This window comes from Tauraco erythrolophus, chromosome 3 (assembly GCF_009769465.1).
Source record: "Tauraco erythrolophus isolate bTauEry1 chromosome 3, bTauEry1.pri, whole genome shotgun sequence".
In the NCBI taxonomy this organism is placed as follows: domain Eukaryota; kingdom Metazoa; phylum Chordata; class Aves; order Musophagiformes; family Musophagidae; genus Tauraco; species Tauraco erythrolophus.
Genome location: NC_141467.1, coordinates 35487331 through 35512995, shown reverse-complemented (window position 1 = coordinate 35512995; position 25665 = coordinate 35487331). Strand labels below are relative to the sequence as shown.

General features: G+C 38.4%; 1 protein-coding gene across 2 annotated transcripts in view; it reads right to left on the bottom strand.

Moving 5' to 3' along the window:
* The window catches only part of GABBR2 (gamma-aminobutyric acid type B receptor subunit 2), a 505163-nt gene that overhangs the window by 297958 nt on the left and 181540 nt on the right, over positions 1–25665 (bottom strand). For both annotated transcript variants that reach the window (XM_086609138.1, XM_086609140.1), the window contains exon 4: positions 6242–6412. In XM_086609138.1, the coding sequence (XP_086465264.1) occupies positions 6242–6412 (171 nt within the window). The remainder of the gene's footprint in view (positions 1–6241; positions 6413–25665) is intronic.

The following is a 25665-nucleotide window of genomic DNA, read 5'->3' as shown; positions in this document are numbered from 1 at the left end:
TTTTCCTGCTCTCATTCTCTTCTCTCCACGACTTTTCCCATATTTTTATTTGACTGCCTTCTGTGTCTCACATCTCTTATCTTCTGCCTCTTTTTTCTACTTTTCTGCTCTCAAAGTCGAAGGTACAGGGGTCCTTCTAGGATGAAATCACTATTCAGAGCTTCCAGCTTAAACATTGCTGTTATCTGGTAAATCTGATGCTTCCAAGCTCATTCTTGGAGAAAAAATAACATTTTTCTTGCTGCCCTAAAACCTCTTGGCAACTGTGATGGACAGTGGAAATCTCTGCTCTTCTGCCTTTCCTCAGAAGCCAAGCCTGAGAAGTCGAAGAGTGCAATCGCACTTTGAAGTCTGCACAACTACCCACAGCCACCAAAAACCTGTTTCTCAAGCTTGTTGTCTGACTGCAATTTGAAAGGTCACCAGATATCTCGTTTCTTTTCCCTGCCTAATCCCTCTCAGCCCCTCAGTAACTCTTCTCTTTGCATCTGCTTATCCAATGAATTTGTACCAGAACTGACCGCTAGCTCAGATCCTACTTTACAGACTCCACAGTGAGAGAGCAAGGCTACAATAAATAAACTTCTAGATTAATAAGACTTCTACCTTGCTTTTTGTAGAGAAATAGACATATACTACATTAAGAAGGCTTGTTTGCTAGCTGCTTTTCTTTGGAATGATTTTCTTTTTCCCAGTATTACACTTCCTTGGATAAGAGTTGGCATTTATGGATGCTAAATGCTTTCAATTTAGGTAAAATGGACCCTGATGACCCGCTGACTTTTGAAGTAGATGTCACTGTACAAAATGAAGCACAACCTTAAGAAATCCTGAGAGTGTTAATCATGTCAGCCAAATATGTACAATTTTGTCCACTTACAGGGGATGTTTCTCTTTAGTTTTTGTCACCAAGGTATTTTTAGGTTATTAAACTCGATTAAGTGTGATAGAGTCACTAGAGAAAATATTTTCTTTTATTTTTCATATTGCTAATCTATTTCATTAGCTTACTGCACACTTCTCATTTCTTCTGTCTTTTTGAAATGCCACCTACACTGATAAAATTACATTAGGAGTTCTCAATATTTCCAGGAAGAAGCAGAGAAATCAAATAAAGAGATGACTATTAAGAAGTAGAGAAAAAACAAAGAGTCACTTGAGATGATGATAATTTAACTTGTTTTAAAAACAATCCCAGACAAGATACTACTCAGTGGGAGGGAAATATATATTTTAAAAAAATCTAGATATATCATGAATATGCTACCAAATGTGAAGCTAAAATGCAGTTTCACTGAATTTTAGCATGACAGGGGAGTAAAAAGAAACAACTGAAGACAGCCTGGAGTCCTATCACAAAATAAGGAAACCAGAATCCCTCTTAGTGCAATCAAGTGCCAAATTTCAGTTTGAAACATGCTATGAACCAAATAATGTGTATAAATAAAATGACCAACATGAAGGAAAGAACAATAAAACAATGAAGGAAGATAAACTGAAACTATTGATTAGCAAATATAGCATTACCTGAAAACCAGTACACGATTAAACATTTTTCTGTTTCACTGTCATATTCTGAAGCCTGTACATCACCTACAATACTGGTGGCCCCCAATAGTTTTAAGTTATTGCTAGCTAAGTATGACTCGATTCTTATGACTCTTCACACCGAACACAGCAAACAGACCACAGGAATATCACTTGGTTCACCTAATTCAAAATACAATCCCAAACTGGTAGTGCTAAGCAGCAGCAAAATTGGAGGCATCACTTGCTGCATAATCTCCAGTCAGCTGAAAGCTCACCTGGGAATTGGAAACAGGACATGGTCAGGACTTCTCTGAGAACTGTATGTGCAACAGCTATAATTCTTCAGGGATGATAAACATTAATGCTAGCCTTGCTTTGAGTAGCAGGTTGGACCAGATAACCTCCTGAGATCTCTTCCAGTCTAAATTATCCCATGATTATACACCATAGCAAACATTTAAAGCTGAAAATCCTGAAAATATTTTGTAACCTTATTTATAAGTCTTTGCCACAGAATTATTAACTTTTGAAACTTCTCCCAGAGGATGAGAACAAGGCAGCAATCCACAAAATCCAGGACATAGAAGCACAACGGCTATGAATTTGTCCTACCTAACACAATTAATGAAGTTTTTATATTACCCCTATACCAAAACAACTTACACAATTTAAACATTAATCCAATAGAATAGACATTTCTGGTTATACAAACAGACCTGAATAACTTACAAATGACATTAATAGTGAGCTGTGCTATTGGCAACCACAGAACTTGAGTCATTTGAAAAGTTGTAATTTTGGGGATCCAAGCAATGCTGAGAAAGGGAGCCTCCAGCCACACTAGCAGTATCAGATATACAGATATTGCCCATGTGCTTCAACAACTGAAAGCATGCTGGCATAAACTTCATTCCCTCTACCTACCTTTTATCTCTCTACGCGACCTGGAGAATGAGGAGAAAGTAATGTTTGTTTATAAGAAAGAGAAGTTTTTCCACAAAGTAAAAGGAAATGGGTGATAATGCAAAGTCTCTGCAAGGAAGAGTTTCCAAGTGAAACAGATGAAACAGAAGCAAGAGATCCTCTGTAATTTTGACCTCCAGAGATAAACTGGAGTAAGACTAATAATTTAAGCAATTGAGACAAATGCCTCATTACAAGGCAAGGTAAACCAAAAAACACCTTTATGACTTTCAGGGGCAGCTATCTTGTGGACAAGTTAGGTGAGCTTTAATCACCAGGATATAAGATCATAGTACAAATTACAAAGAGACAGGAGACAGTGATTTAGCTAAAGAAAAAAGAAATCAGCCTCCAAAAAACCAGAAGTTAAATGGCAGCTGGAGAGGCGCAATTAGAGTTCCTGTTGACTAAACTATACAGGTATGAACTCTTCTCTGTATACCATGAACAAGGAGACAATATTTATCCCCACACATGTTTAGGTGGAAGGAAAACTGGAAGAAATTAAGATAGATATGCAAATTGTTCTAGATTATTTTTTTAAAAAAAGAGAGATTTGTCAAACTAATACAGTCTTTCTGGGAGATGTAAAAATGAGAGAGCATTGCTGTCTCTTGCTGCTAAGAGCAAAACTACCTGAGTTTCTACACGAGCTTCTCTAAAGACCCTATTAATTTCTTTCTACTTATTTTATTTTATATGAGAGTAAACAGAGATGACATTCAGTTACTTCTGCTCTAGTGGCTTGTAATGTATTTTCACCATAGAAAAGAAGAATCACATCTTAAACTCAGTGGCCTTTTACAACAAAGGGGTAAGTTTTAGATGTCATTCCACAATTTCATCATTTTCAAAAAACATTAGAAAGGTAGTTTTTCCCTGGTGTTCCTTTAGATGGAAAAATATGGTTTCAGTGGATGTATAGACTTATATGTAGCACCTGGAGATCACTAACAGACCTTAATGGTCCCTCCTCTGGGACCTCCATCCACACCTTTAGTCCTGAGTCTTCAGTCTCTGCCATTGGACCTGCCCAGCAATCACTAGAGCTGACCCTGACCTGTGGATTGACTTCCCAGCTTGGCCTTGGACCTCCCTCATTGTCACAGACTTACTTGTCTGCACCCTTGGCTGAGCCTGGCCTTGACCTCTGGGCTTGCCCTCCTCCCTTGCAGTGGGACTGTGCTCTACCCGGCCATCACGTTCTCCCTCTCTGCTGCTGGTGACTCCCATCTCTCACTGCTCGTGGACACGCTATTAGTTATTTCCTCCTGTTTTTCGTGTGCTTTCACTGTCTGCACAGAGAAGGGAGAAACTGAACAGAGCTGAAAAAGGAAAGATGGAGCTATAATAATTTCAGAGACTCAGGACTCAGCATGCTCTGTGAAAATCGCCTAAATTCAAGGAAGTTTTAACTGAATCTTTCATTACCTGAAGGCTTTAATGAATCACACTAAATTGAGTTCACAGTCTGACACAGAAGGTTATTGCTTACCTTCCAAGAGGAATGAAAAGACTTTGAACTCAAGTGCAACACTCTAGAAAACCCTTGAAACCCGCAGTTCTAACATTTCTTAAGTGACCCTGAGAGACACGAAATCCATCCCTCTGTCCCAAAGGAAGACCAAGAATCCCTCTTTTGTGTTTGCTTAGTGTTGTCTTAACAAACCCTCCGTGATGAAAGTTCAACAACCTACTCGATCTATTCCACTGTTTACCACTTTTAATCTTTCTCATAAAACATGCTTCTAGATTACTGAACTTTTTTATAGATGTCCCTGATCTACTTCCTTCTTGAAGATGGTACTGGGTCTGATGCTCCAACTTACATCTAGTGAGCACTGTGTTGAAGCTTACTCTGTGTGTCTTAAGTATCAATATTGCATTATATTGGCGGTGGTGAAATGAGAGCTGTTTGCTTCCTTTCTACTTTTTACAGTAGGTCGAGCAGTTTGACCTTCTTGACCATTACCCAGTTAGTGGTACATTGTAGCACTTTCTGTATCTTTCTCTAGAGATGTGCTGCCTAGGTAGCCATTTTGCACTTTTTCACTTACATATTATTTATATTAAAACCTTCCTCTACTTGTCAAGATCATTCTGAACCCTAATCTTGTTCTCTGTAAAGTGCTTGCAGCTTTTCCCAAATAGGTATGAACTGCAGATTTAATAAACATTTTCTCTATGCCACTATCTAGAGAAAATCTTATCTCTTTCTAGAGAAAATCACTTGACGGAATCCCATCCTTCTTGTTTGACAGTGAACCACTGATAACTACTCTTTGAAATTTTAATTCCAAGTCAGAGAAAGATAAAGCATGTCATACTTTTTGGTGACTTTTTGGTTCAGCGTTTGTTTTAAAAACAAATATTCAACTGATCTGATGTCAATTAACCTTGGTGGCATGAATATTGGTTAGAGACTGCTCTTACAGTATCTTCCTCAACAACAAGTTTCCCTACTTTTCTTTAGGAACACCTTTAACGTTTTTAGAAGTCATAAAGCATCGCACTTATCACCTACCTCATCTCCTCAAGGCCTGTTATCTTGTCATAGAGGGAAATTAGATTGCTTTACATGATTTGTTCTTGACAAATCCATTTTGGCCATTGTTTAGCATTTTTTATCTTCAGAGTGATTCTGAACAGATTGTCTGCTCAATTGCCTTTCCAGGAATTAAATTTAGCCTAACTGGTCTATAATTCCCTGGGTCTTTATGTGGTTTTTAGAAAGATAGACACAAAGGTTTCTTCCCTCTCTCTACAGTTCACTTACTTTTTGTCCTTCAGTTCTCAAAGCTCATAAGGGAAGACTCTAAGATTTCTTAAATATCCCATAGTGAATTAATTTTGCCAGACAATTTGAAAGTATCTGACTCATCTAAGCAGATTCTAACCTGTTCTTACCCCTCTTCACTAGTTTTAATTATGTTAGTCTTCAGAACACAGTCAGCCGCCTTCTTAATGAATGCTGGGGAAGAAAAAAAAAAAAACCCAACTACAAAACTAGCATGCCCCTATTAGGTTTGCCTCTCTGTCAAATAGTGGGACAACGTTTTCTCTTGTTTTGTTCTAATTAATTACTTACAGGATGTTTTAACTCTTTATTGATAAAACCATGCTTAAGGCACTTGGCTGTACTTTACTGTAATTTCTATGACAAAAATGTTGGTCAGGGTGAAACTCTGAAGATTTGGAGAGTGCATAGTACGTGATCTTATTAGTTCTGGGGGCTTCAGTCATTTCTGTCTCAGTAAGCTCCTCTAATGTTTTCAGCCATAGACTCACCAGATTTTGTCCCTCAATGTTTAGACTGTTCAGACTAACGCTTATAATAAATCAGAGCACAAAAAGAACATGACAAAATTATATTTGTTCTCTCGTTTAAGTGAGCCAATGTCAGGATACAAGCTTCCTTCAATATCACACTTTGACTTTGGCAAAGTATAAAGGAACTTGTGCTATAAAAAAACAAGCGATTTTTTTTTTGCACTTGTGTGCAATGATCTTGGTGTAAAAAGCAGACAAGAGAAAGCACGGCTAGTTTTAGTATAGACAGTCAAATAAACCCCAGAAGGGAATTAAGTTTATTCAGTACAGCAAATGTGACCTAGTAAGACAAAGGCAAACAAGATTGAAACAGTGGGTCTGTTTCTTTTTACCTAATTGCCATTAATGAAGGAACTAGCTCCTTGTAAGCCTGATATTAGCAGCTCTCTTTGTGCATTGGAAATTAAGCAAATCTTACCTCAGAGAACCTTTGTACATCTTGGGTTAAAGTTCCTACTCTCTTCCACTGATAATACTTCAGTAACTTCAAAATTGCTGGATTCACTGCATTATCAGATGGCACTGTCCGGAAGAAATACGGATATTTTTTCTTATCAGCCAACTCTGGGGTTGTTGCTGCAAATGAAAGCTGAAAAAAATCAAACAACAACAACAAAAAAAAGAAAGTCACCACAAGTCACCTAGCAGCAGAAGAGAAACTTTGCTCTTCTCAGTGCAACAAGACACAATCCATGCATTGCGGTCATATAGAGAATTTTCATTATTGTACAGCTTGGAAGTCCTACCAGCACCATTTACTTTTAAAGGAATTTTTGAAATATTTTAGCTCTATAAACCACCTTCTACAAAATTAAACTAGGGAGTCTTCAAAGTCAGTGGTGTAAAATCCTCTGTTTGAGATCATGCTTCTTACACATTGTGCAGAGCAAGAAACCATAAGGAAGTAAGTCTCTATGATGAATTCCCATCAACTTCATTCTATGTTCTCCTCATAAAAGTCGAGAATAGCTCCAAGGGCATATTCTCAAACTCTTATATATCTTTAAATTAGAGAGTGAACCTTTAGTAGCACTTCTTCCTCTCTTCAGGTAATAAACTAGCTCGAGGTAGCAGAAAAAGAGAGAATAATTATGGCAGCCATGTCTGCAGCTCAGAAGTTTGCCTGGCTCCCAGTTTCCTCCAGTGAAGCAGCCCCCTGTGATCTCTGTTATAAAAGGAGACTCAGTGGCTAATTTTACATGTCTGAAAACACCAGAATTTGTACATGGTTTGAGAATGCTTACAGTGAAAGAAAAGAACAAACCTTTCCACAGACACACCCACAAAACAAAAAACAACCACCAAACAGTTGACTTCACTAAATTTGTCTACCCAAGTTAAAGACACCATATTTTTATGAATTTTCAGGCAGTGTTATGAAGGGAATGCTTGCATGTTTGCTCTTGAAAATGCTCCTATTCCAAAGATACTTGTGGTCACTCTCTCCAGTATTCTTTAGGTTGCTACAAATGTGTTTCTCAAGCTTTTTTTTATTTTTCAGCCATGAATAGCAGTTGAAGGGGTTTTTTTAAAGTACTGATTTAATGCAAATTGGTTTGACTGTCAAAAAATAAGCTCCATAATACAGTTACGTTAAGTCTTTCAAACACAATAAAGAGTCAGAAACGTAGGTGAATTCAAGCCTATATAAGTACATTCAACCATAGCATTAAGTTTATACTTATACTTTCTTCAGTCAAGCATTCAGTATATTTGGGCTAGATATCCTTTTTTGAAACTCAGAATAGACAAGTTTAAACAAATAACAATTCTAACCTTTTCTTCATGTTTATAAAAATCTAGAGTTAGCCTGGCAAAGACAGGACTCATTCTCTGACTTTAGACTCACAACGAACATATTGAATTGTTATAACTGCCTGAATATAGTTTATTTTCCTAATTAAAAACCCTGAAATCCAAACAACTTAAAGTGTGCATAACTGTACAGTTCACACTATACCATTTGAAAAGAAAAGATTCTATCTCTTCACCAGTCAGCAGCTAGAGAGTATTTTCTAAGACCTTCTACTGCCATGTGATGTCAAGGTAAAACCTTTTTAATACAGCAATTGCTCTTTTATTAGATTTTATGAAAAAAATTACAGTATGAGGTACTGTGATATGGTTGTCTTGATTTTCAAAAACTATATTGGTTGGCTCATCTAGAACTTTATAACATTTAGTAATCAGCAATGAGTTTGTGAAGAGCTGATTTCAAGGGAAACAGAATGAAGGTCTGCCAGGTAGATCTTGCCAGCTTTTCTGTCTAGCCTTGTAACGCTGAACATCATGCATCCACTGCATAATGAAAGTAGAAATAAGGACCTGTATGTCTGAGTAAAAAAGAGATAATATTTGACTTTAGAAACCCAGTATGAAGAGGAATGCCTCTCAGCAGCCTGACTGCTTCCAGTCTAGTGACTGCAAAGAACTTGCTTTTCAAGTTATTATGGTTTTGGATCGAATGTAATTTGATTGATCCTTAAGAAAAAGAAGTAAAGAGCAACGCTGAAGTAACAGTAGTGAAAAGCAACATCAGCGAGGTTCACCTAACTCAAGTTCACAGATTGAATAGTAAATTTTTCTGATCAGAAGTAGAAAAAGTCGTAGTAATGAGGATCACCTCTAAAGCTGTGAGCAGGCTTTAGGGCCAAGATCTGTGATATAAGCAAGGCAATTCAGATCCATCCTTTGACATTTTAGTGACTTAAACAAAGTGCTTAAATTGGTATCCTAATTGCCCAAATTTCCTTGGGAAACAGTGAAGCAAAACCTTACCTCTCTTCATTGATTAAAGAAAGATGAAGAAGACTCATAACTTCGATTTCTCAGCCATGTCAAGTGAGATGAGATTAATCCAGGTTTATGTGTAATACTAAGGACACCTGAATTACAAAAGCAGATTCTTCTTCATTCTCTTTTTGAAAAAAAAAAGTTTTTATTAAAATATAAAATAGGAAAATTTCATGCTCAATCAATTCTTGGAACATAGGATATGTTCAGAGGCCTTTTAAGTATCACATGTACCGTAGTTGGTCTCATCCTGCATTGCTTTGCCATTTTAATAAGACACTCATGAGAGAGAGTCAAATACCCTGCAATAGTTATGTCAGTCCTTTTTTTTTTTTTTCCTCTTTCTTTCTCACAAAAGTTAAGTCATTGAAAATATTTAAGTTTTCACAAAACTGTCTCTATGAGAGTTTGAGGACGTGCAATGAACTTAACCCAGCAATCACCAGCACTCAATATTCTGCTTTGAGAGGGACAAGAAAGGAAAAGGACAAAGAAAAAAACTCACTACGTTTTAAAAAGTGGTAATGAAAAGATCATGTTAATAAACAACTTGACACAATGCAGGCTTACTGCAAAAGTATGTGATATAGCATGGCTATATAGAATATATAGAAATATCAGTAAAATATTCATAACAAAAACTTTAACCTACATGATAAAACAAATAAGATCACAACACAGTCCACCCACATACGCATTGAGAAAGTTAAGCCCTTGTCAAGTGAACATAAGTCCTCTGTATTTTAGGGCTAAAAGTTGTTTATTCATAGCTAATTTGAAAATTGAATCTATTGAAAGGCAAACTTTTCTTAGTTTCTGCAATTCATTCTACAGGACTGAAAGCCATAGTGATCCAATTCTGCTTTTTGTTACAGGAATTTATTTAAATTACTGTTAGTTATTTAGCCAAAAATCTGTATGAATAGCAATCCTCCTGCTCCTATAAATTTTGCAAACCATAAAGATATTTTTCATATTACTGTATTTTTAGACCATACATATTCATGCATTGCTAAAAAAACTTTGTTATGGGTGTTACGTGGCTGCCTCTGTGTAGAGGATAAGTGAAAGATAAAAGACTTATAAATAAGATTATAACTCAGCAATAAACGTCTGTGGGCTGTATGCTGTCATTCTTTCAAGAAAATTATTTTACATAACTGCTAAAGGTGATGGCTAAAAGGCAAACTTCAACAAGGGATGAAAGTTGCAAGAAATTTTTTTTTCAAATTGCTATAAAATGGTGGGCACACTGGAAACATACCAGGTGATATATCATAATTGTGTGTGTAGTGTTTGCTTGTGTGCATATGCAAACAGACTGAGCATATGTATATTTAGATATATAGAAAAAAAAATCATTCATGCATATAGTATATATACATCAGTCTGAATACTGTCAGGAAAACTGAAGCTACTTCTCAGGCCATTCCTGAGAAATCTTTCTTTAGAATATTTGCTTACAATTTGATACGATTTGCAAGCAACTGCTTCTGAACTTAAAAGGCATGTATGTAGGCAAACATATATAAACTATGACTCAGATGGAGATTTCAGAGATGAAACAGAGTTTAAAACTTTTAAATCGAAAAGAAGATAACATTTACCATTCCAGTATGAATATTAACTATAATACAAAATGAGAACCACATGGACCAAGGTATTGAAAACCAAATGTTTATTTCTTCATAAAAGCAGTAATTTAGTAAAACTTCTGCTGCCTTAATATCACAATTAATTCTGCACAAATTCTGAAATGAATTTTAGCTTTAGTTAACAGCTAAAATACACTGTTTCTGACTTTTTAAATTATTCCTACTACTGTTTGAGCACTATATAAATGGATTATAGTTAGCAGAGTTTCATCAGAATGCATTTTGTCTGCTCGTTAAAGAAAACCAATAATGGTAACACATACAGCCAACATGAAAGGAATCAGTGTGAAAGGACTTAACAAATATGTCACTTGAAGTTGATTTAGTTATGCAATGTTTAATTACTGCAATATACCACACAGACCACGTGGGAGCAAAAGCACAGCTAACTAGAGAGGTTCATATAGGGTGGCCGTAAGCCAGTATTTCAGAGTCTCAACTCCATTAAGTCAGTGCCAAAGCTTCCACCAACTTCGTTAGAGCCCAGAGATGAGTACTTGGAAATCATATCCAGTTAGTGAGATTTAACTACACTGGTGTAATTGTAACTCACTAGACTCAGCACTGTAGTCGTGCAGATTCTTTTGTTTGAAAGATAAATACAGGGCTGGCTCAAGAGTGAGCTGAGCAGTTGTGCTTCATTACTAGCAATGGAGAAGCAGAGCAGAAACACAGCTAATGGCTTTATCTTAGCCTGTGAATTGAAAGGAAGCAACGAATAACAGTTCTGGAGTGGCTCCAAAGCAAAATAATTCAGGAAGCAGTGTGAAACAGAAAACCAACAAAACATTAAAGATGATGCAGAAGGGACCTAATAGCACTATATGTGTAAAAGAGTGTCTTACAGTAAAGAGTTCTGAGGCTATAAAACGCAGGACGTTTTTATACTTTAAAAAAAAAAAAAAAAAGCTTGGAAATTATCCAAAATTGAAAAACCCAGTGAGACAAATTTTACTTTCAGATTTAAAAAAAAAAAAAAATAAAATCCAACCGAACCTTATTTGACAGAAGTCAAGGAAATTTCTTTGGCTTCACACTGAAAGTAGAACTTGATAATGGAGAGGACAGGAGAGGAGATAATGTTATACAACTATTATGAGAAGTGCTTCAGCCTAAAATATGACAGATGGCCAGGTTAAGGAGTTTGAACTGGTGGAGTATGCTGAAAATCTGCAAAATATACAGAAGAATTCTATTAAGGAGGTGTTGGGGTCAGGCATTTCTTTTAATAAATTAAATTTCCTCCAGAAAGATGATACTTTTTGAAACAAGAAAATATTATTTTTATTGAAAACCCATACAGTTTCACGGAAGGCTTATGATCAACACTAGATAGAGTGAGGTGTAAAAAAAAAAAAAAGTTTAAACAACATGTAGAAAGGAACAATTCTGCAAAAGGGGAGTAGAAGCTAGCTCTACAACCCTGTACAAAGCTGAAATGAGGTGTGGTAGATTAAACCAAGAACATCAGCCTAAAGTGCTTTCAAGTTAAAGCAAGCATGTTCCCATTTTAGGGAAGTAACAGTGCATTCCTTTAAAAAAAAGAATTCATTTAAGAAAACGGAATGCAACCTAATGAAATCAATGGGAAAGACTAGGAGTTATGTAAGAGAGGATGGATATTAGAGAGCTGAAACAAAATTAGACAAGGAAACAACACTATATAAAGAGTATATATATTCCATATAGAAGTCCAGAGGCTGGAAGGCTGAAGCTGCCCTGTACGGATATGCATCCAGCTGGTACTAATTTGTAATTATGTAATTAATTTAGGTTTAGGCCCTTCCTACAACAGGCGGGCCATTTCCTCCTGGCTGTGGGAGATGCAACAACATGCCATGGAGCTGTAGCCTATGTTGGTGAGCAACATCTGGTGACCCCGACGTGATTGAAGAACGTGATTGAAGAATAAAGAGACCCCAACGTGATTGTAGACCTCGACTCCCGAGCCAGAGCAAGAATTCCTTTAATAAAGCCGCTACCCTGACAGAAAGAGGGAAGCGAGAATCTATGGAGTCAGAATGTTCAGAATGTTAAAATCTTTGAAGAATCTTTGAACTGGGTCTCTGCTCACCTTAAAGCCTTAAAAAAAACCTGACAAACAAAAAGGGGGAATTATGGATATGCATCCAGCTGGTATGAATTTGTAATTACGTAATTAATTAAGGTTTAGGCCCTTCCTACAAAAGGTGGGCCATTTCATTCCTGGCTGTGGGAGGTGCAACAACCTGCTGTGGAGCTGCAGCCTATGTTGATGAGCAACAGCCCTGCAGTTGCAAGAACTCCAGAAAGAAGGGAAGCCACCAGAAACAGCAAGCAGTCTGCTGGTGTTTGGTTGTTTTTTATCTCTAGGAAGCATTTATGTTTAAATTTTGTCACTGTAATAATGTACAGAAGTCTGGTTAAAATACAAGCCCAGAACTATCCCTGGGTTAAACAGTCACCCTAATCTAAGGCAAAAGGTCTGTTTAGGAGTCACATGTACTTAGGAGGGCTGCGTTAGCCAAAGTAAATCAATAGCAGAAACTCTTAGCAAAGTTACTGTAGGTCCATAAAGCCATCAGGGCGAGAAACCGCACTCCCCTCACAAAGCAAAGAGTGGCCTGTGGAGCAGAGTGGTTAGAGGATCGGAAGCATCTCCCACCACAAACTCCCCAGCAGCTCAAAGGAGGCTCCTGTCACCTGGCAGGAGGTGCCAGAGCATCTGGATTTGTCAATCCCAAATGGAGATTGAGCTGTCACTCTCACCACTCGCCTCTCCAAAGGGGGCGACTGTGAAACAATGCTACATGCTATGTGCATGGAATACTATACATTAAAGGGGGTGGAGAAATAATAATTAAAAAAAACCCAAACACCTTAGATAACAGGGTAATCTGCCTTAAATAAAATGTCATCTGCTAAAACAAGCGATTCATGTTTGCAAATGGGGAAAATTAGCTTATTGAGCACCAGAGAGATTAGCCCAATTTTCCTAGGCTTCTGCACTGTGGATGGTACAAGTATTTTATTAACGATCCCCAGAAATATAAATCTGCCTCTATTGCTGCAAAACTAGTCTTGATGAGAGTTTTTTATATGTGGCAGATATCACTTGTATTTCCTATACCTTTTCTAGAAAGCTAAATTATGCTGATAAAACAACATTGCTAAACAAGATATAAACTGCTGATTCAGTCAATTGGTCATATCATTTATTATCATCGTACCTAAAGACTGCATGTCACATATGCTACTTTTTTTGTGAAAAAGGAAAACACAAATAATTATTTCCGAAAACAAGACAGAATGTCAGAAAGCTCCAGGGAAAATACAGGATTGCACATATAGAATCTTGTCATAGGAAAATAAGAAAGACAAAACTCAGGAAGATGATAATTTGCAGCAATGCGTACTTATGGCAGCACACACCATTCCTTTGTGTGCCTTGCCAGGAGCTCTAACGCTGTGACAAGCCTGTGCCAACAATAATAATACTCGAGTGTGGGCATGTGATGACTTGATGGTCCCAGGAGCTAGAAGGACCAGAATGGAAACTAATGAATAATGAATAGTTAAAAGATTTGCCTGCTGCAACTCTTGAGACAGCATTAGATGATGTCATGAAACAAGTGAAACAATATACTCTTAACCCAGAGACAAAGAATAGATTGAAGCATAACGATGAAATTGCATTTTAAATTGAACAGCAATTGATGCTTTGTAATAAATATTAAAAGACAAAATACAAAGATTTAGGTTAAACGTTAATTCACTATTTAAAGATTAACAATAACCGTACTATATAAGCCAACTTGCAAAGATGTGCAGTCAAACTACCACTGAACTTACCACTAATCAAGTTATAAATAAATTTTAATACAATAACAGTACTTGGAATAAGAAAGAAGTGATCTACCATCAAGAAGAATATCAAGAATATATAGAGAAGAATATAAAGAGAACCTAAAGAAATATATGATAGCATGTAAAGTACAGAAGTGATATATTAGACTGCGCCTTCCCACCCCAATGCACAATATGTATCCTCTAATCAGCTTTGATGGACGACTTAGAGAAAAGGTATGTGGAAATAACATTGCAAAGATGGTAATAAACACCTATCTATTTGGAAAATATTTCAGCATAAGAAGCTAAGTGCAGCAATTTCACTGACAGAGGCACCGCATAGATCTTCAAAGCAGGTGAAAGCAACACATAGTAATAAAGATCAAGAAACAAAGATAATGTTTCATGACAATTTGCCTGCACAGCTGCTGGTGACAAGAGTGCCTATATACAGAGCAAAGGAGCTGGTTCTGAACCAGAGCTAGGAATCAAAGCGGCAATCTTACCTACTAGCTACACTCTAATTCTGATCCCCAAACAGCACAGGTGATGCACTAATATAAGTTCAAAGAAGAAGGGGGACTAAAGAAGAAAATATTAAGAAGAAATTATGCTTTTCCAGCAGTGGCAAATCGCTACATTTTTACTTGTCATAAATACTGTCAAATATTTACTTGAATGGAAGCTCTAGATACTCCATTGTACCTACTTTCAGAAGATTTTATGGGACTGGACAAACTTCAGTGCTAAAACAAATAAAACTAACGATCATTAAAAAATGTTCTGTGAACTCTGTTTGGGGTTTCATTACGACAGTTGCAAGAGCCAAACAGAAGTCTGGGAGAATATCTACGATGGTTCACTAGCTGGTAAATGGGCAGGATGTCTCATCCAAATAGGAACATAAAAATACACATTGTATGAAACACACTGGACAAGAATGGATCTCATGGACGAACATCCCTTTCATCATCCCTAACACATTACCCATCTCATTAGAGCTACCGGTCTTTTTAAAATCAGATGTTTTGCCAAATACTCATGCCCAATATCATCTGCCGTTACCTTCATTAATTCTGTGTCTGAAATTGCTTCCACTGACTGCCTTTTGGCACCTGGGAGTTTCCAGAAAAAGCACTTCCAGCTGGTCTCAAGGTTGGAAGGCACCCGCCTCCACGCTGATGGCATTCCAGTGAATTAATCCAATCACAATAAAATTGATATTCAGCTGCATGCTGCTCTGGAGACATTTCAGGAAGTAATTCTGGCTACTGCATGAATCAATATTTTTGAGGATAGAAACTGGTTTAGATAAAATCCATATGAGAAGTACTTCAGCTGAAAGATGTGTGCCTACAGGCTTATGGGAAAGGAGCGTTCAGTCCTGTTTGCTTCCCGCTTGGGTAGCCTGACCTACTCCCAGCACAACTCGGTAGGAATTGCAGATGTCTCAATGCAAGGAGTCAGACTACACGATAAAGTGTGGTCTTTTGGTGTTAAAATTTTCTACTCCCATAAAGTCTGGGTTCTGTTGAAGAACAGTGATTGACTTGAACTTCAGCTGAGTGGTTTTTTTTTTTTTGCCTTCAAGTAATGGAGAGGATAAACACTAGCTGAAAATCGTAGCAAATATGCTGAAAAAAAAAGAAGAAAATGATCTAGACATTAGCATTACTCCTTCACCTGCCTTTTAGGCTGGAAGATTAAAAATTCCACCCATCTGTTCACACCAGCCAGAATATATGTTTAAGAGCTTAGAAGAAAAAAATAAGTTGAAGGAATCCCTAGAATAACACTTCAGGTGAACAGAAAATAGAAGAGTTATTAGCGTTCAGAGCAGAAAGAAGTTACAGATCAACTCCAAGTCACGAGATCCATTGTAAGTTCTAATAAATACCGCCTAACAAATCTAATACATTCACCTTACTTCTGAGACGTGCCAAAGAGGTATATCATGGAGTTATTGTGAATGTCCTTCCAATCATTGGTTAACAGCGCAACCAGTAAAGTTGATAGAGACTTTGTGATTTGTAGTTTCAGTAGGTAGTCAGCTGAACATGAGGCAGAACCATCTCAAACAGATTACCCCACCCAAAAGTCAAAATTCAGCATTAGATTCAACTTGATTCTTTCACTATTAATGGAAAATAAACTGCTATTCCTTTTTCATTGCGTATTTCTTCTGACCATTCATTTGAAAGTGTCTATCACAGTTTGAAGCAGATCTCAAAAAACGAAAAAAAAAAAGGTACTAAGGGAATAAATCCAGCAATCATTAATTGTTTTTTCTACTCTCCAGAAAATATTTTTAGATCTATATTATGCACAAATCATTTACACCTAACACAGGTGTTCTGCTTACTGCTAGAGGCTGACCAGAGCACTGAAATTAAGTGGCAGATCTACAAAAGCTGCTGCAAAATTTGTTTTCATTTCCAAACAGAATAAAAGACACAATCTTTTGAGCATTTTCATAAATGGAACTGCATTGCGAAAGAGGGTTATATATCTTTGTCTGTCACAATCAGTTGCTTAGCATTTGGCTACTGGCTTGGATTATACCAAAATTCAGCTTCAAATCCCTGCTCTGCTTCAGTCACAGCATTAATGTTTATCCCAAATCTAGCAGTCTCCTACACTCATATTCTCACCACCCAACTTACTTGTCTCTTGTCTGTAACAGATTATCTTCAAAATTTAGTGATAACCAACAACTTTGTAAAATATGTCACCTTTGATAAAAACAAGATATATTGCCATAATCCGTTAAAAAAAAAAAAAAATCTTTCCAGATCTATTCACAACAGCCTGTTCCTGGCTGGCTGCCCCAGACTATTATTATTCTATTAGTATTGTTTGTTTGTCAGACTTCATCCAGCTAATACATGTTAAAACTACAGCTGTTCTGTCTACATTTGGATTTTAAATCTCTTTTATTCTTTTTCCCCCTCTAAATGATGAAAAGGAGGGGAAAACTTCCCCAATACAAAGATACCTTAATTGTGCAATATGGGAGTGTCTTGTTCTTCTGAGTAAATGAACCCTGTACTCTACTGGAAATAATAAGAAGGACCATTGGTGAGATTTAAGATGAGAATTGTCCAGTTCTTCCATGGAGTAGACACCCTAACACAGTCCTAATTCTGTCCTTCCCATGTTTTATTTCTTTTACTGGAAATACAGCATCTGAAGAAATAAAGCACACCACATTAACTCATGATTAACCTGGAATACTGCATTCAGCTCTGGAGTCTCCAACACAAGAAAGACATGGAGCTGCTGGGGTGAGTCCAGAGGAGGGCAATGAAGATGATCCAAGGGCTGGAGCACCTCTCCTATGAAGACAGGCTGAGAGAGTTGGGGATGTTCAGCCTGCAGAAGAGAAGGCTCCGCGGTGATCTTATAGCAGCCTTCCAGTACTTAAAGGGGCCCTACAAGAAAGCTGGAGAGTGATTTTTTACACTGGCATGTAGTGATAGGACAAGGGGCAATGGATTTAAATTGAAAGAGGAGAGATTTAGATTAGATATATGGAAGAATTTTTTCACTCAGAGGGTGGTGAGGCACTGGAACAGGTTGCCCAGAGAAGTTGCAGATGCCCCATCCCTGGAGGTGTTCAAGGCCAGGTTGGATGAGGCTTTGGGCAACCTGGTGTAGTGGAGGGTTTCCCTGCCCATGGCAGGGGGATTGGAACTAGATGATCTTTGAGGTCCTTTCCAACCCAAACAATTCTATGATTCTATGATTTACTGAACTCCTTACAGAAATACTTTTTACACAGCCCTAAGTCATGAATTAGTAGTTTGTTTATTTCTTCATTCTCTGGTTTCAAACCTAAGCAAGAAATCCCAGATTTTTCAAGCCAAAACAAGTGACATCCCCACCATGCAATGTAGTGATATATAAAGAAGCTGTTTGCTCTATATGGAGCAGCTCAGCTCAGAGATGCCTTATCAGGTCCTGGGAGCAATACCCCACCAGTAACTCTGCATTCTGCCTGGGCTAATTTGTCTTTTCTTTCAGCTCTGTAACTTTTCTGATAGCACTGCACTGCATGCTGCAGTCACACCCCACCAGAAGTGTTTAGGGAACAGTCTGACATCCGTCGCTTGGAACTGCACCGTCTCTACTAACAGATAAAGATAAGTTATGCTACAGAAATCAAGGGGCTTGCAGAGGGGGGAATGATGAAATAAGAAGTGATTAAAAATCAGGGAACTTCCTTTGCCAACAGATGTTGCCAGCCAAACAAGTACTGCTTGCCCAGCAGCAAGGGCAACTTAGGTTACATTGCCACTAAAAACCTTCAGCAGAAACGCCAATCACAATTATGACTGTTTGGTATTAAAATGTCAAAAATGTTGTTGATCCGCCTCTATGAAATAACCAACATCACACATACTTTATAGTTTTCTTTATCTGCAGTCAATACAGATTTTAACAAGATATTCTAGATGGAAACCTACATGTACAAAACCTTTTAGTAATGCATACAACTAGGAAACGTTCATGCAGATATATTTAGACAATTTAAATCACAAAACTGTTTGTCAACTTAAAGCTCTACTCTGTGGTTTCTAATCTATAACTATGAGTGGCTGTAAAAAAATCTTATGAGGCATAATCTATTTTTATAAAATAATTAATGGCAAACAGTCTTTGGTCTGAGTACAGTTACAAAACAAAAATCCCCTCTCGAATGTCACTGAGGAAGTGGAAAAAAGCATGAGCGTTTCCTCCGGTGCCGGTGCCTCCAGGACATCAGCTAATTGTTGTCTGAGTAACGCTCAATGTGTTTTTCTCCATACCTATGCCTTGCAGGTCACTTCAGCAGTTACTACTAATTTAATAAGTGTTTCTTTATGTCTGCATTTGATTTTAAGTACAGTACTTGCCTCTGGTCTTAGAATGCACGCTGGGTAGAAAGCATTAACATTACCTACACCATTTAAGATTACGCACACTTCAATTAGATCTCTCAACAATTTTTCGCCAGTTGCTGCCATCATCCCAGTTCCTGCAGGCTGAAAGCCGAATGTTTTCTCTAGACGTGGCTATCTTTTTTTGTCACTTACTCCATAAAACTGTTTGCTACAATCCTATCTATTCCTGAATATAGTTCTTATCAATTTGCTCTTTTTACAATATTTTCCATAACTTACATCCATCCAGGTGAGATAAAAACTGAACTAAATCACTCCACATCCATATGTACTATTAAACCCAGTGCAGCCTTAATTTTTCACATGCAAGGAATATCTTTGGCTTGATCTTTGTCGCAGAGCCAGGAAAGTGCTTAAGAATATAGTTTAATTTTAAATATTTCAAGAGTTATATTGATTTGAGAGAAGGAACTCATATATGAAACTCAGTACATGCATTAGAGTTTCATAGTGCTTATTAGTTTTGGAAGGCTGGTTTAAATATCATCTTTCCTAATTCAATCTCATGTAATTCATTATTTATTACTCATTTCTCATGTGCAGTGATTAAGTTGTAATTTTTGAAGTCACTTGCCTCTTCTCAACCCTCTCATTTGTGATCCAATGTTTTTTGAATTGCCATTTATATTTTCACACAACATTTCTGACCAAATTGTTGTCATATTTGTGCTCTTTTCTTTGTCTTTTTTTTTTTTTTCTCTCAACCACATATCTTGTGGCTTTTTCTACTTGGTCTTAAGTGTTTACTGACTTTGGCTTCTCTTATTTTGGGTACTGGTGAGTTCTTTTGGTCTTTTTCAAACACTGCTCTTGGACATATTCCTGTCAAGTGAGAACACATCTACTATTTTTACTGCCTCTACATGGGACAAACACTTGATGGGACAAACAACAGGCAAATGGAAAGCATCTTTGACAAAGGTGATCAGTGCAATTCAAGATCAGAAAATATAAACCATTAATATTCAGACAAAGATTTCAGAAATTAAACTGGTGATCAGAATGGCTTTTCCAGAGGAATAATACTTTACTGCACGCTAACGTAAATGCACTACGAATTTTGAAGTACCTCCCACAGTTAAAATATTGTCAACTTTATCAAGAATACATATCAAGAGATGCACTAACAACCTATATTAATGTACTGTGCATCTGGGTGAAAACCAAAATAAGATTAACTATATTCACTGTCTCTTTTGCAAGTAAGTTACTCAGAAATTCTCCAAAGTTAAATAGTTAAGTTTGCTAAATGAACAGAAAATGAGACACTTGCCTACTAAAGGGAGCCATACCTGAGATATAAGACTTCTGGTACATTTGATCACTTATCCAGTATCAAAAGAGAAAGTAAACCACAGGTAACTACTTGAGCAGTAGTAAAAATGCAGGTACTTTTCCTAATGTACATACGGTATTTTTGCAGCAAGTTCACAGAAAGTCCTAGAAATTAATAAGGTATTCTTCTCTTTTTCTCTTCTTAATTTGATTATCGGATTCATCCAGTTCACTATCCCTTTTGTCTCTACCACAGTAATACTTTATTCATTCTCCAGATTCCTGGACTCCTGATTTTCCCCTTGTAGAGAGATTCAGATCACTCTGAGCAGAAAAGCACCTCCCAGAGTACAGATAAGGAGTGATCAGAAGAACACCAGCTTGAATACAACCTCTTGACTCATTCCAAAACAAGGCTCTGAAGATAAGCAGGGAGGAAACCCTGGAAGGAAATGAGCAACAGCGCAAGAACTGGATAACAAACTATGAGATAGATGGACAAACGACAAGAAAGAACAGAAGAAGTGCTGTTCAGAGCACAGAAAAAGAAAGACACACTAGGGGGAGAGGGGAGGGCAAGACATCAATAGACCAAAACAAAACATGGACAGACACTGTGGACAGATGCAGTAAACAGGAGGAATCTTGGCCTTATTTGTAACCTGCTGAAAGCCTGGCTTTGTGAGTACTTGGACTGATATATGAAAACACAGGCCTCTACCCAGCTGCACAATTACATGCCCATGTGTCAAATGAAGGAACTTCAGAGGTCTACAGCCACTGAAAAACCTGGGTCACTGGACCTCAGAGAAGAGTGAGTAGAGGACAGCATATGCTTTCTAAGACTTGCCTTCAGTCTGCGTGAGGAATTTTACCTCCCAGTATATTTACAGCAGTTTAAAGCTTCAAGTTCGATGTGGTTTATATTGGTACATCACAACTTGTATTGACTTGCCTGGGATAAACCTTAAGGTGAGATGAATCACTCCCCAGAAGCATCTGCTTCTCACTGCTGTAGGCACTAATGGGACACTACAGTGACTGTATCAGATGCAGCCACCTACACTGCACTTCATCGAATGAATCCCATAAAAATTATCAGATCTATATAAATATTTAAGCATGTGAAAAAGCAGTAAGGCATCTAGAAGACACTTGGTCACTAAATGGTTAATAAAACTGATGGTGCCTTAATTCTTCAAAAAATCATATTAAAAGACAAATATAGATGACATAAAATGTTCAAGTGGATCCATATCTTCACTGTCTGGAAAAATCCTTACCATAGTGCTAAGGTTTAAGGTAACTGAATTTTCACTGTAATTTCTCTCAATCTTAAAAATACTTGGAGATTCAGGTCAGGTGTCTCAAAACAGTCTTAACCCTGTCCTCACCACATCTTTCATCATAGCATAATACTTCCACTTCTGCATAAACGGCCCAAAGCAACTCATGAGGCCGCTGTTCACTTTGTTGAATAAGACTTACCATTCGATCCAGTGATTTTTTTTTTGTAGCGTCATTAAGCATGTAGTGTCATTTTATGTTATCCCCACATAGCATCCCTCTGTGACCAGCAGGCTCATTTACCTTAAACCTCAAGCAATAGCCAAACAAAACAATGCACGTAGACTTGCATCTGCTCCTTTTAAGCTTTCGTATGTATATTCACACAGCTAAGGCTTCAGGCAGACGTATGGAAAAACACACAAGCCCGTTCAACGTCTGCTGCTGAGCCTCCAATGACATCATGGGTCATTGGATCGGGTCAACGCTACACACCCCTTCTATATCCCAACTGCTGCATCGTACTTGAGCTCTCACAAACAGCCACAGAATTAAAGGCTCACTGCCTGTGGTCAGTTTTCTGCATGTTCTGCTTGACCAAAAGATCAGTGTGACACAGCTGAAATATAACAGAAAGCATACTTCACACGACTAAATCAAAGACAAGGGACTACAGTTTTAACCCACCCCTTTCTACACTAATCTGCATGGCTTTGCAGAAACAGTGTGGCAAAATTGTGAGAAAGAGGTTACTGGACAGATACTACAGCCAAACTCAATCCATTTTTGATTTGGAGAGTAAGGCATAACTACGCCCCAATGACAGCCAGCTAAAGATGGAAGAGAGGCAGATGGGTAGAAGGCTTTCTCTCTGTCTTTACAGAAAATAATGCACCATGGTAGAAAGTTTCCCTGGAGATAGTAGGAGTCACAACCTAAAAAGCAAAATAGAGTAAGGCCTCAAAAACATATGGTCTGGAAATTGTTTGAATTAGTGGATCAAAAAAAAAAAAAGAAAATATATGGAAGTGTTAAAATCTACTTCCCTATGTTGGCTACAAAATATGTTGATGGTGTCAGAATGTCATTCAAATTGTAGTTGTTTCAAGTCCTTTTGTGTTAAAGTGATGTCTACTTTCAAGTTACTGAGCAAATAACGGCCCCATTGCTGATAGAAAGGATTTTTCTGTATTCACATAGAGTATGTAATAATTCAGATTTTTTGATGCTATTACTTATTGATGTTATTGAGAACTCATAAGCTACACAGAAGGATCAATACACATAACTTTCCTATGTTGATAGCCTCTCTCTCTCACTGCCAGTAAAAGCACACATTTATTCAAGTTCTGAGCCTGCAGGACTCAATTTGGTGCGGTGGCTGAAAGGGAGCTGGTTAGGAGGCAGCGGAAAAGAGCAACAGCTCGAAAAGCAGTATTACAGCTTCGAGGTACTTCTGGGTGCTTGTTTCAGGAAGGTACAGCACAGTTTCATAACAGCTTTCAAAGAGTGAGAGGCCACTCCAGTTTTGGGCAGATGAGGTTGGGAACAGACACGTGTTCCTCATATGTCTTCCTATCTCTCCCCTTTCTCCTATGACACAGGACGTCTGCTTCCTTGAGACCTGCAATACAAAGGCAGAAAACATCCTTCTATCTCTGGCATAGCCTCACTTGCCTCCTGTTGAGCTGCTCAGAAGATGCAAGAATTGGAAGCTGTTCCTGGAGGAGGTGGGGTAGAAAGGTGAGGCTAGAAGTAGCCCAACTACTCCAAGGGCCAGAGAAAGCGGTGCCTGCCCTGGCTGATCTGCCCCTCACTTCCCTCACACAGCAATCCCTCTCCCTAGCCCCTGGCCCACAGCTGCCACAGCTGTGTCCTGGCGCAGAGGCAAGGCTGGCAGCCCCCCCAGCAGCTCTGCCCCTTGCAGCTTCCATCCAGACCTGGCACTGGTGGCACACACGCACTGTTGCTGCTGAGCGCGATGGATTCATAACTACAGCCTGTGGCGAGTGTGCAAGCTATGCCTATTTTTGACGCATGAAAATGACGTTGTTTGTAATGCCAAACATTGTCTTCATTCTTATAAAATGGAAGCATTAAAAAAAAAAATTCTAGGGATTTTATACAATATAAGATACATACACATATTTATACCCATACAAGAGCTCCCCTGAGCCTCCAGGCTAAACGATCCCAACTCTCTCAGGCTCTCCTGGTATCACAGATCCCCCAATCCATTCACCATTACAGTGGCCCTTTGCTAGACTTGTTCCATTATGTTCATATCTCTCGTTCTGGGCAGCCCAGACCTGGACACAGCATTTTAGATGTGCTCGCTCTAGCCAGGGCTGAGCAGAGGAGAAGACTCACCTACCTCCCTTGACCTAGTACAACCTGAGTCCTACACAGCAAGGGGACATTGCTGGCTCATTTTCTATTTGGTGTCCATCAGAAGCACCAGGGCTTTGATGTAAAGCTGCTTTCCAGTCAAACACCACCCAGCCTGTTCGAGTGGGTACCTGGGGTTTCTTCCTCCCCAAGGGCAGGAGTTGGCACTTCCCTTTGCTCTGCTTCAAGAGATTCCTGCTGGCCAAGATCTCCAGCCCCTCAACATGCCACTGAATGGCAGGACGTCCATCTTCTGTTGTACTAACCAATCTCTTATTTTTGTTACACCTGCAAATCTGCTGAGGATGTGCCCTGCCCCATCATCCAAGCCATTAATGAAGACATTAAGCAGTATTGGCCCCACTAGCAACCCCTATAGACTAAATACTAAATAATATATTTTTAGATGCCTCCATGAGTACTTGCATTACATGCTTGTCATCTCAAAATATTTTTGATAAAAATAAATTAAACAGAAAAATAAAACCTGTGAAATGAAACAGTCATGCAGATTACTTTTAAAAACCACTAAGGTACAGTTGCAAGTTAAAGTTCTAAAGCAGAATAATATGTACAGTATATCCATTTATTTTCCTCTTTGCCAACAAATTGAGAGTAAACACATTATCCCATACAAATGATGCCCCCTAGCCCTATTATTCACACACAGTTATACAGAAAGCATCTCCACTAAATCCAAACAGTGTTCAACCTCAATCCTTTGCATTGTTTCTGTGTATGCAGTTACTGTGCAGTATTTCAGGCTCAGGTAGCCAGCCTACTGTTTCATTATTTAGATGGCTGCCATGGAAAACACAGTGCTATTTGAGTCACATCATTCCAATACATGATTTCACAAATGCAAATTCACAAATCCCACAAACGCGGTTATCTCATTGTTTCTGCACTCAGAAACTGCCAACCATCTAAGAACTGCAGATAAGACAGTAGCTTTAGATTTCACCTAAGATAATCATCCACAAATTTGTTATCACTTCACTCCTCTTCATGAAGTCTGAGATCTGACAGTCTGAGGAGATGAATGGGAAAAATCCACACAACGTCCAAATTTATTCATTCAAATTCATTCATAGAATCATAGAATCATAGAATGGTTAGGGCTGGAAGGGACCTTCAAAGGTCATCTAGTCCAACCCCCCTGCAAGGAACAGGGATATCTCCAACTAGATCAGGTTGCTCAGGGCCTCGTCCAACCTGGCCTTGAATGTCTCCAGGGATGGAGCATCCACCACCTCTCTGGGCAACCTGTTCCAGTGTTCTGCAACTCTCATGGTAAAAAATTTTTTCCTAATATCCAATCTGAATCTACCTCCCTCTATTTTAAAACCATTACCCCTTGCCCTATCACAACTGGCCCTCCTGAACAGCCTCTCCCCATCTCTCCTGTAGGCCCCCTTGAGGTACTGGAAGACCGCTATAAGGTCACCCCGGAGCCTCCTCTTCTCCAGGCTGAACAGCCCCAACTCTTTCAGCCTGTCCTCATAGGAAAGGTGCTCCAGCCCTCTTATCATCTTCGTGGCCCTCCTCTGGACCCTCTCCAACTGGTCCATGTCCTTCTTATGCTGGGGGCTCCAGAACTGGACGCAGTACTCCAGGTGAGGTCTCACGAGGGCAGAGTAGAGGGGAAGAATCACCTCTCTCGACCTGCTGGC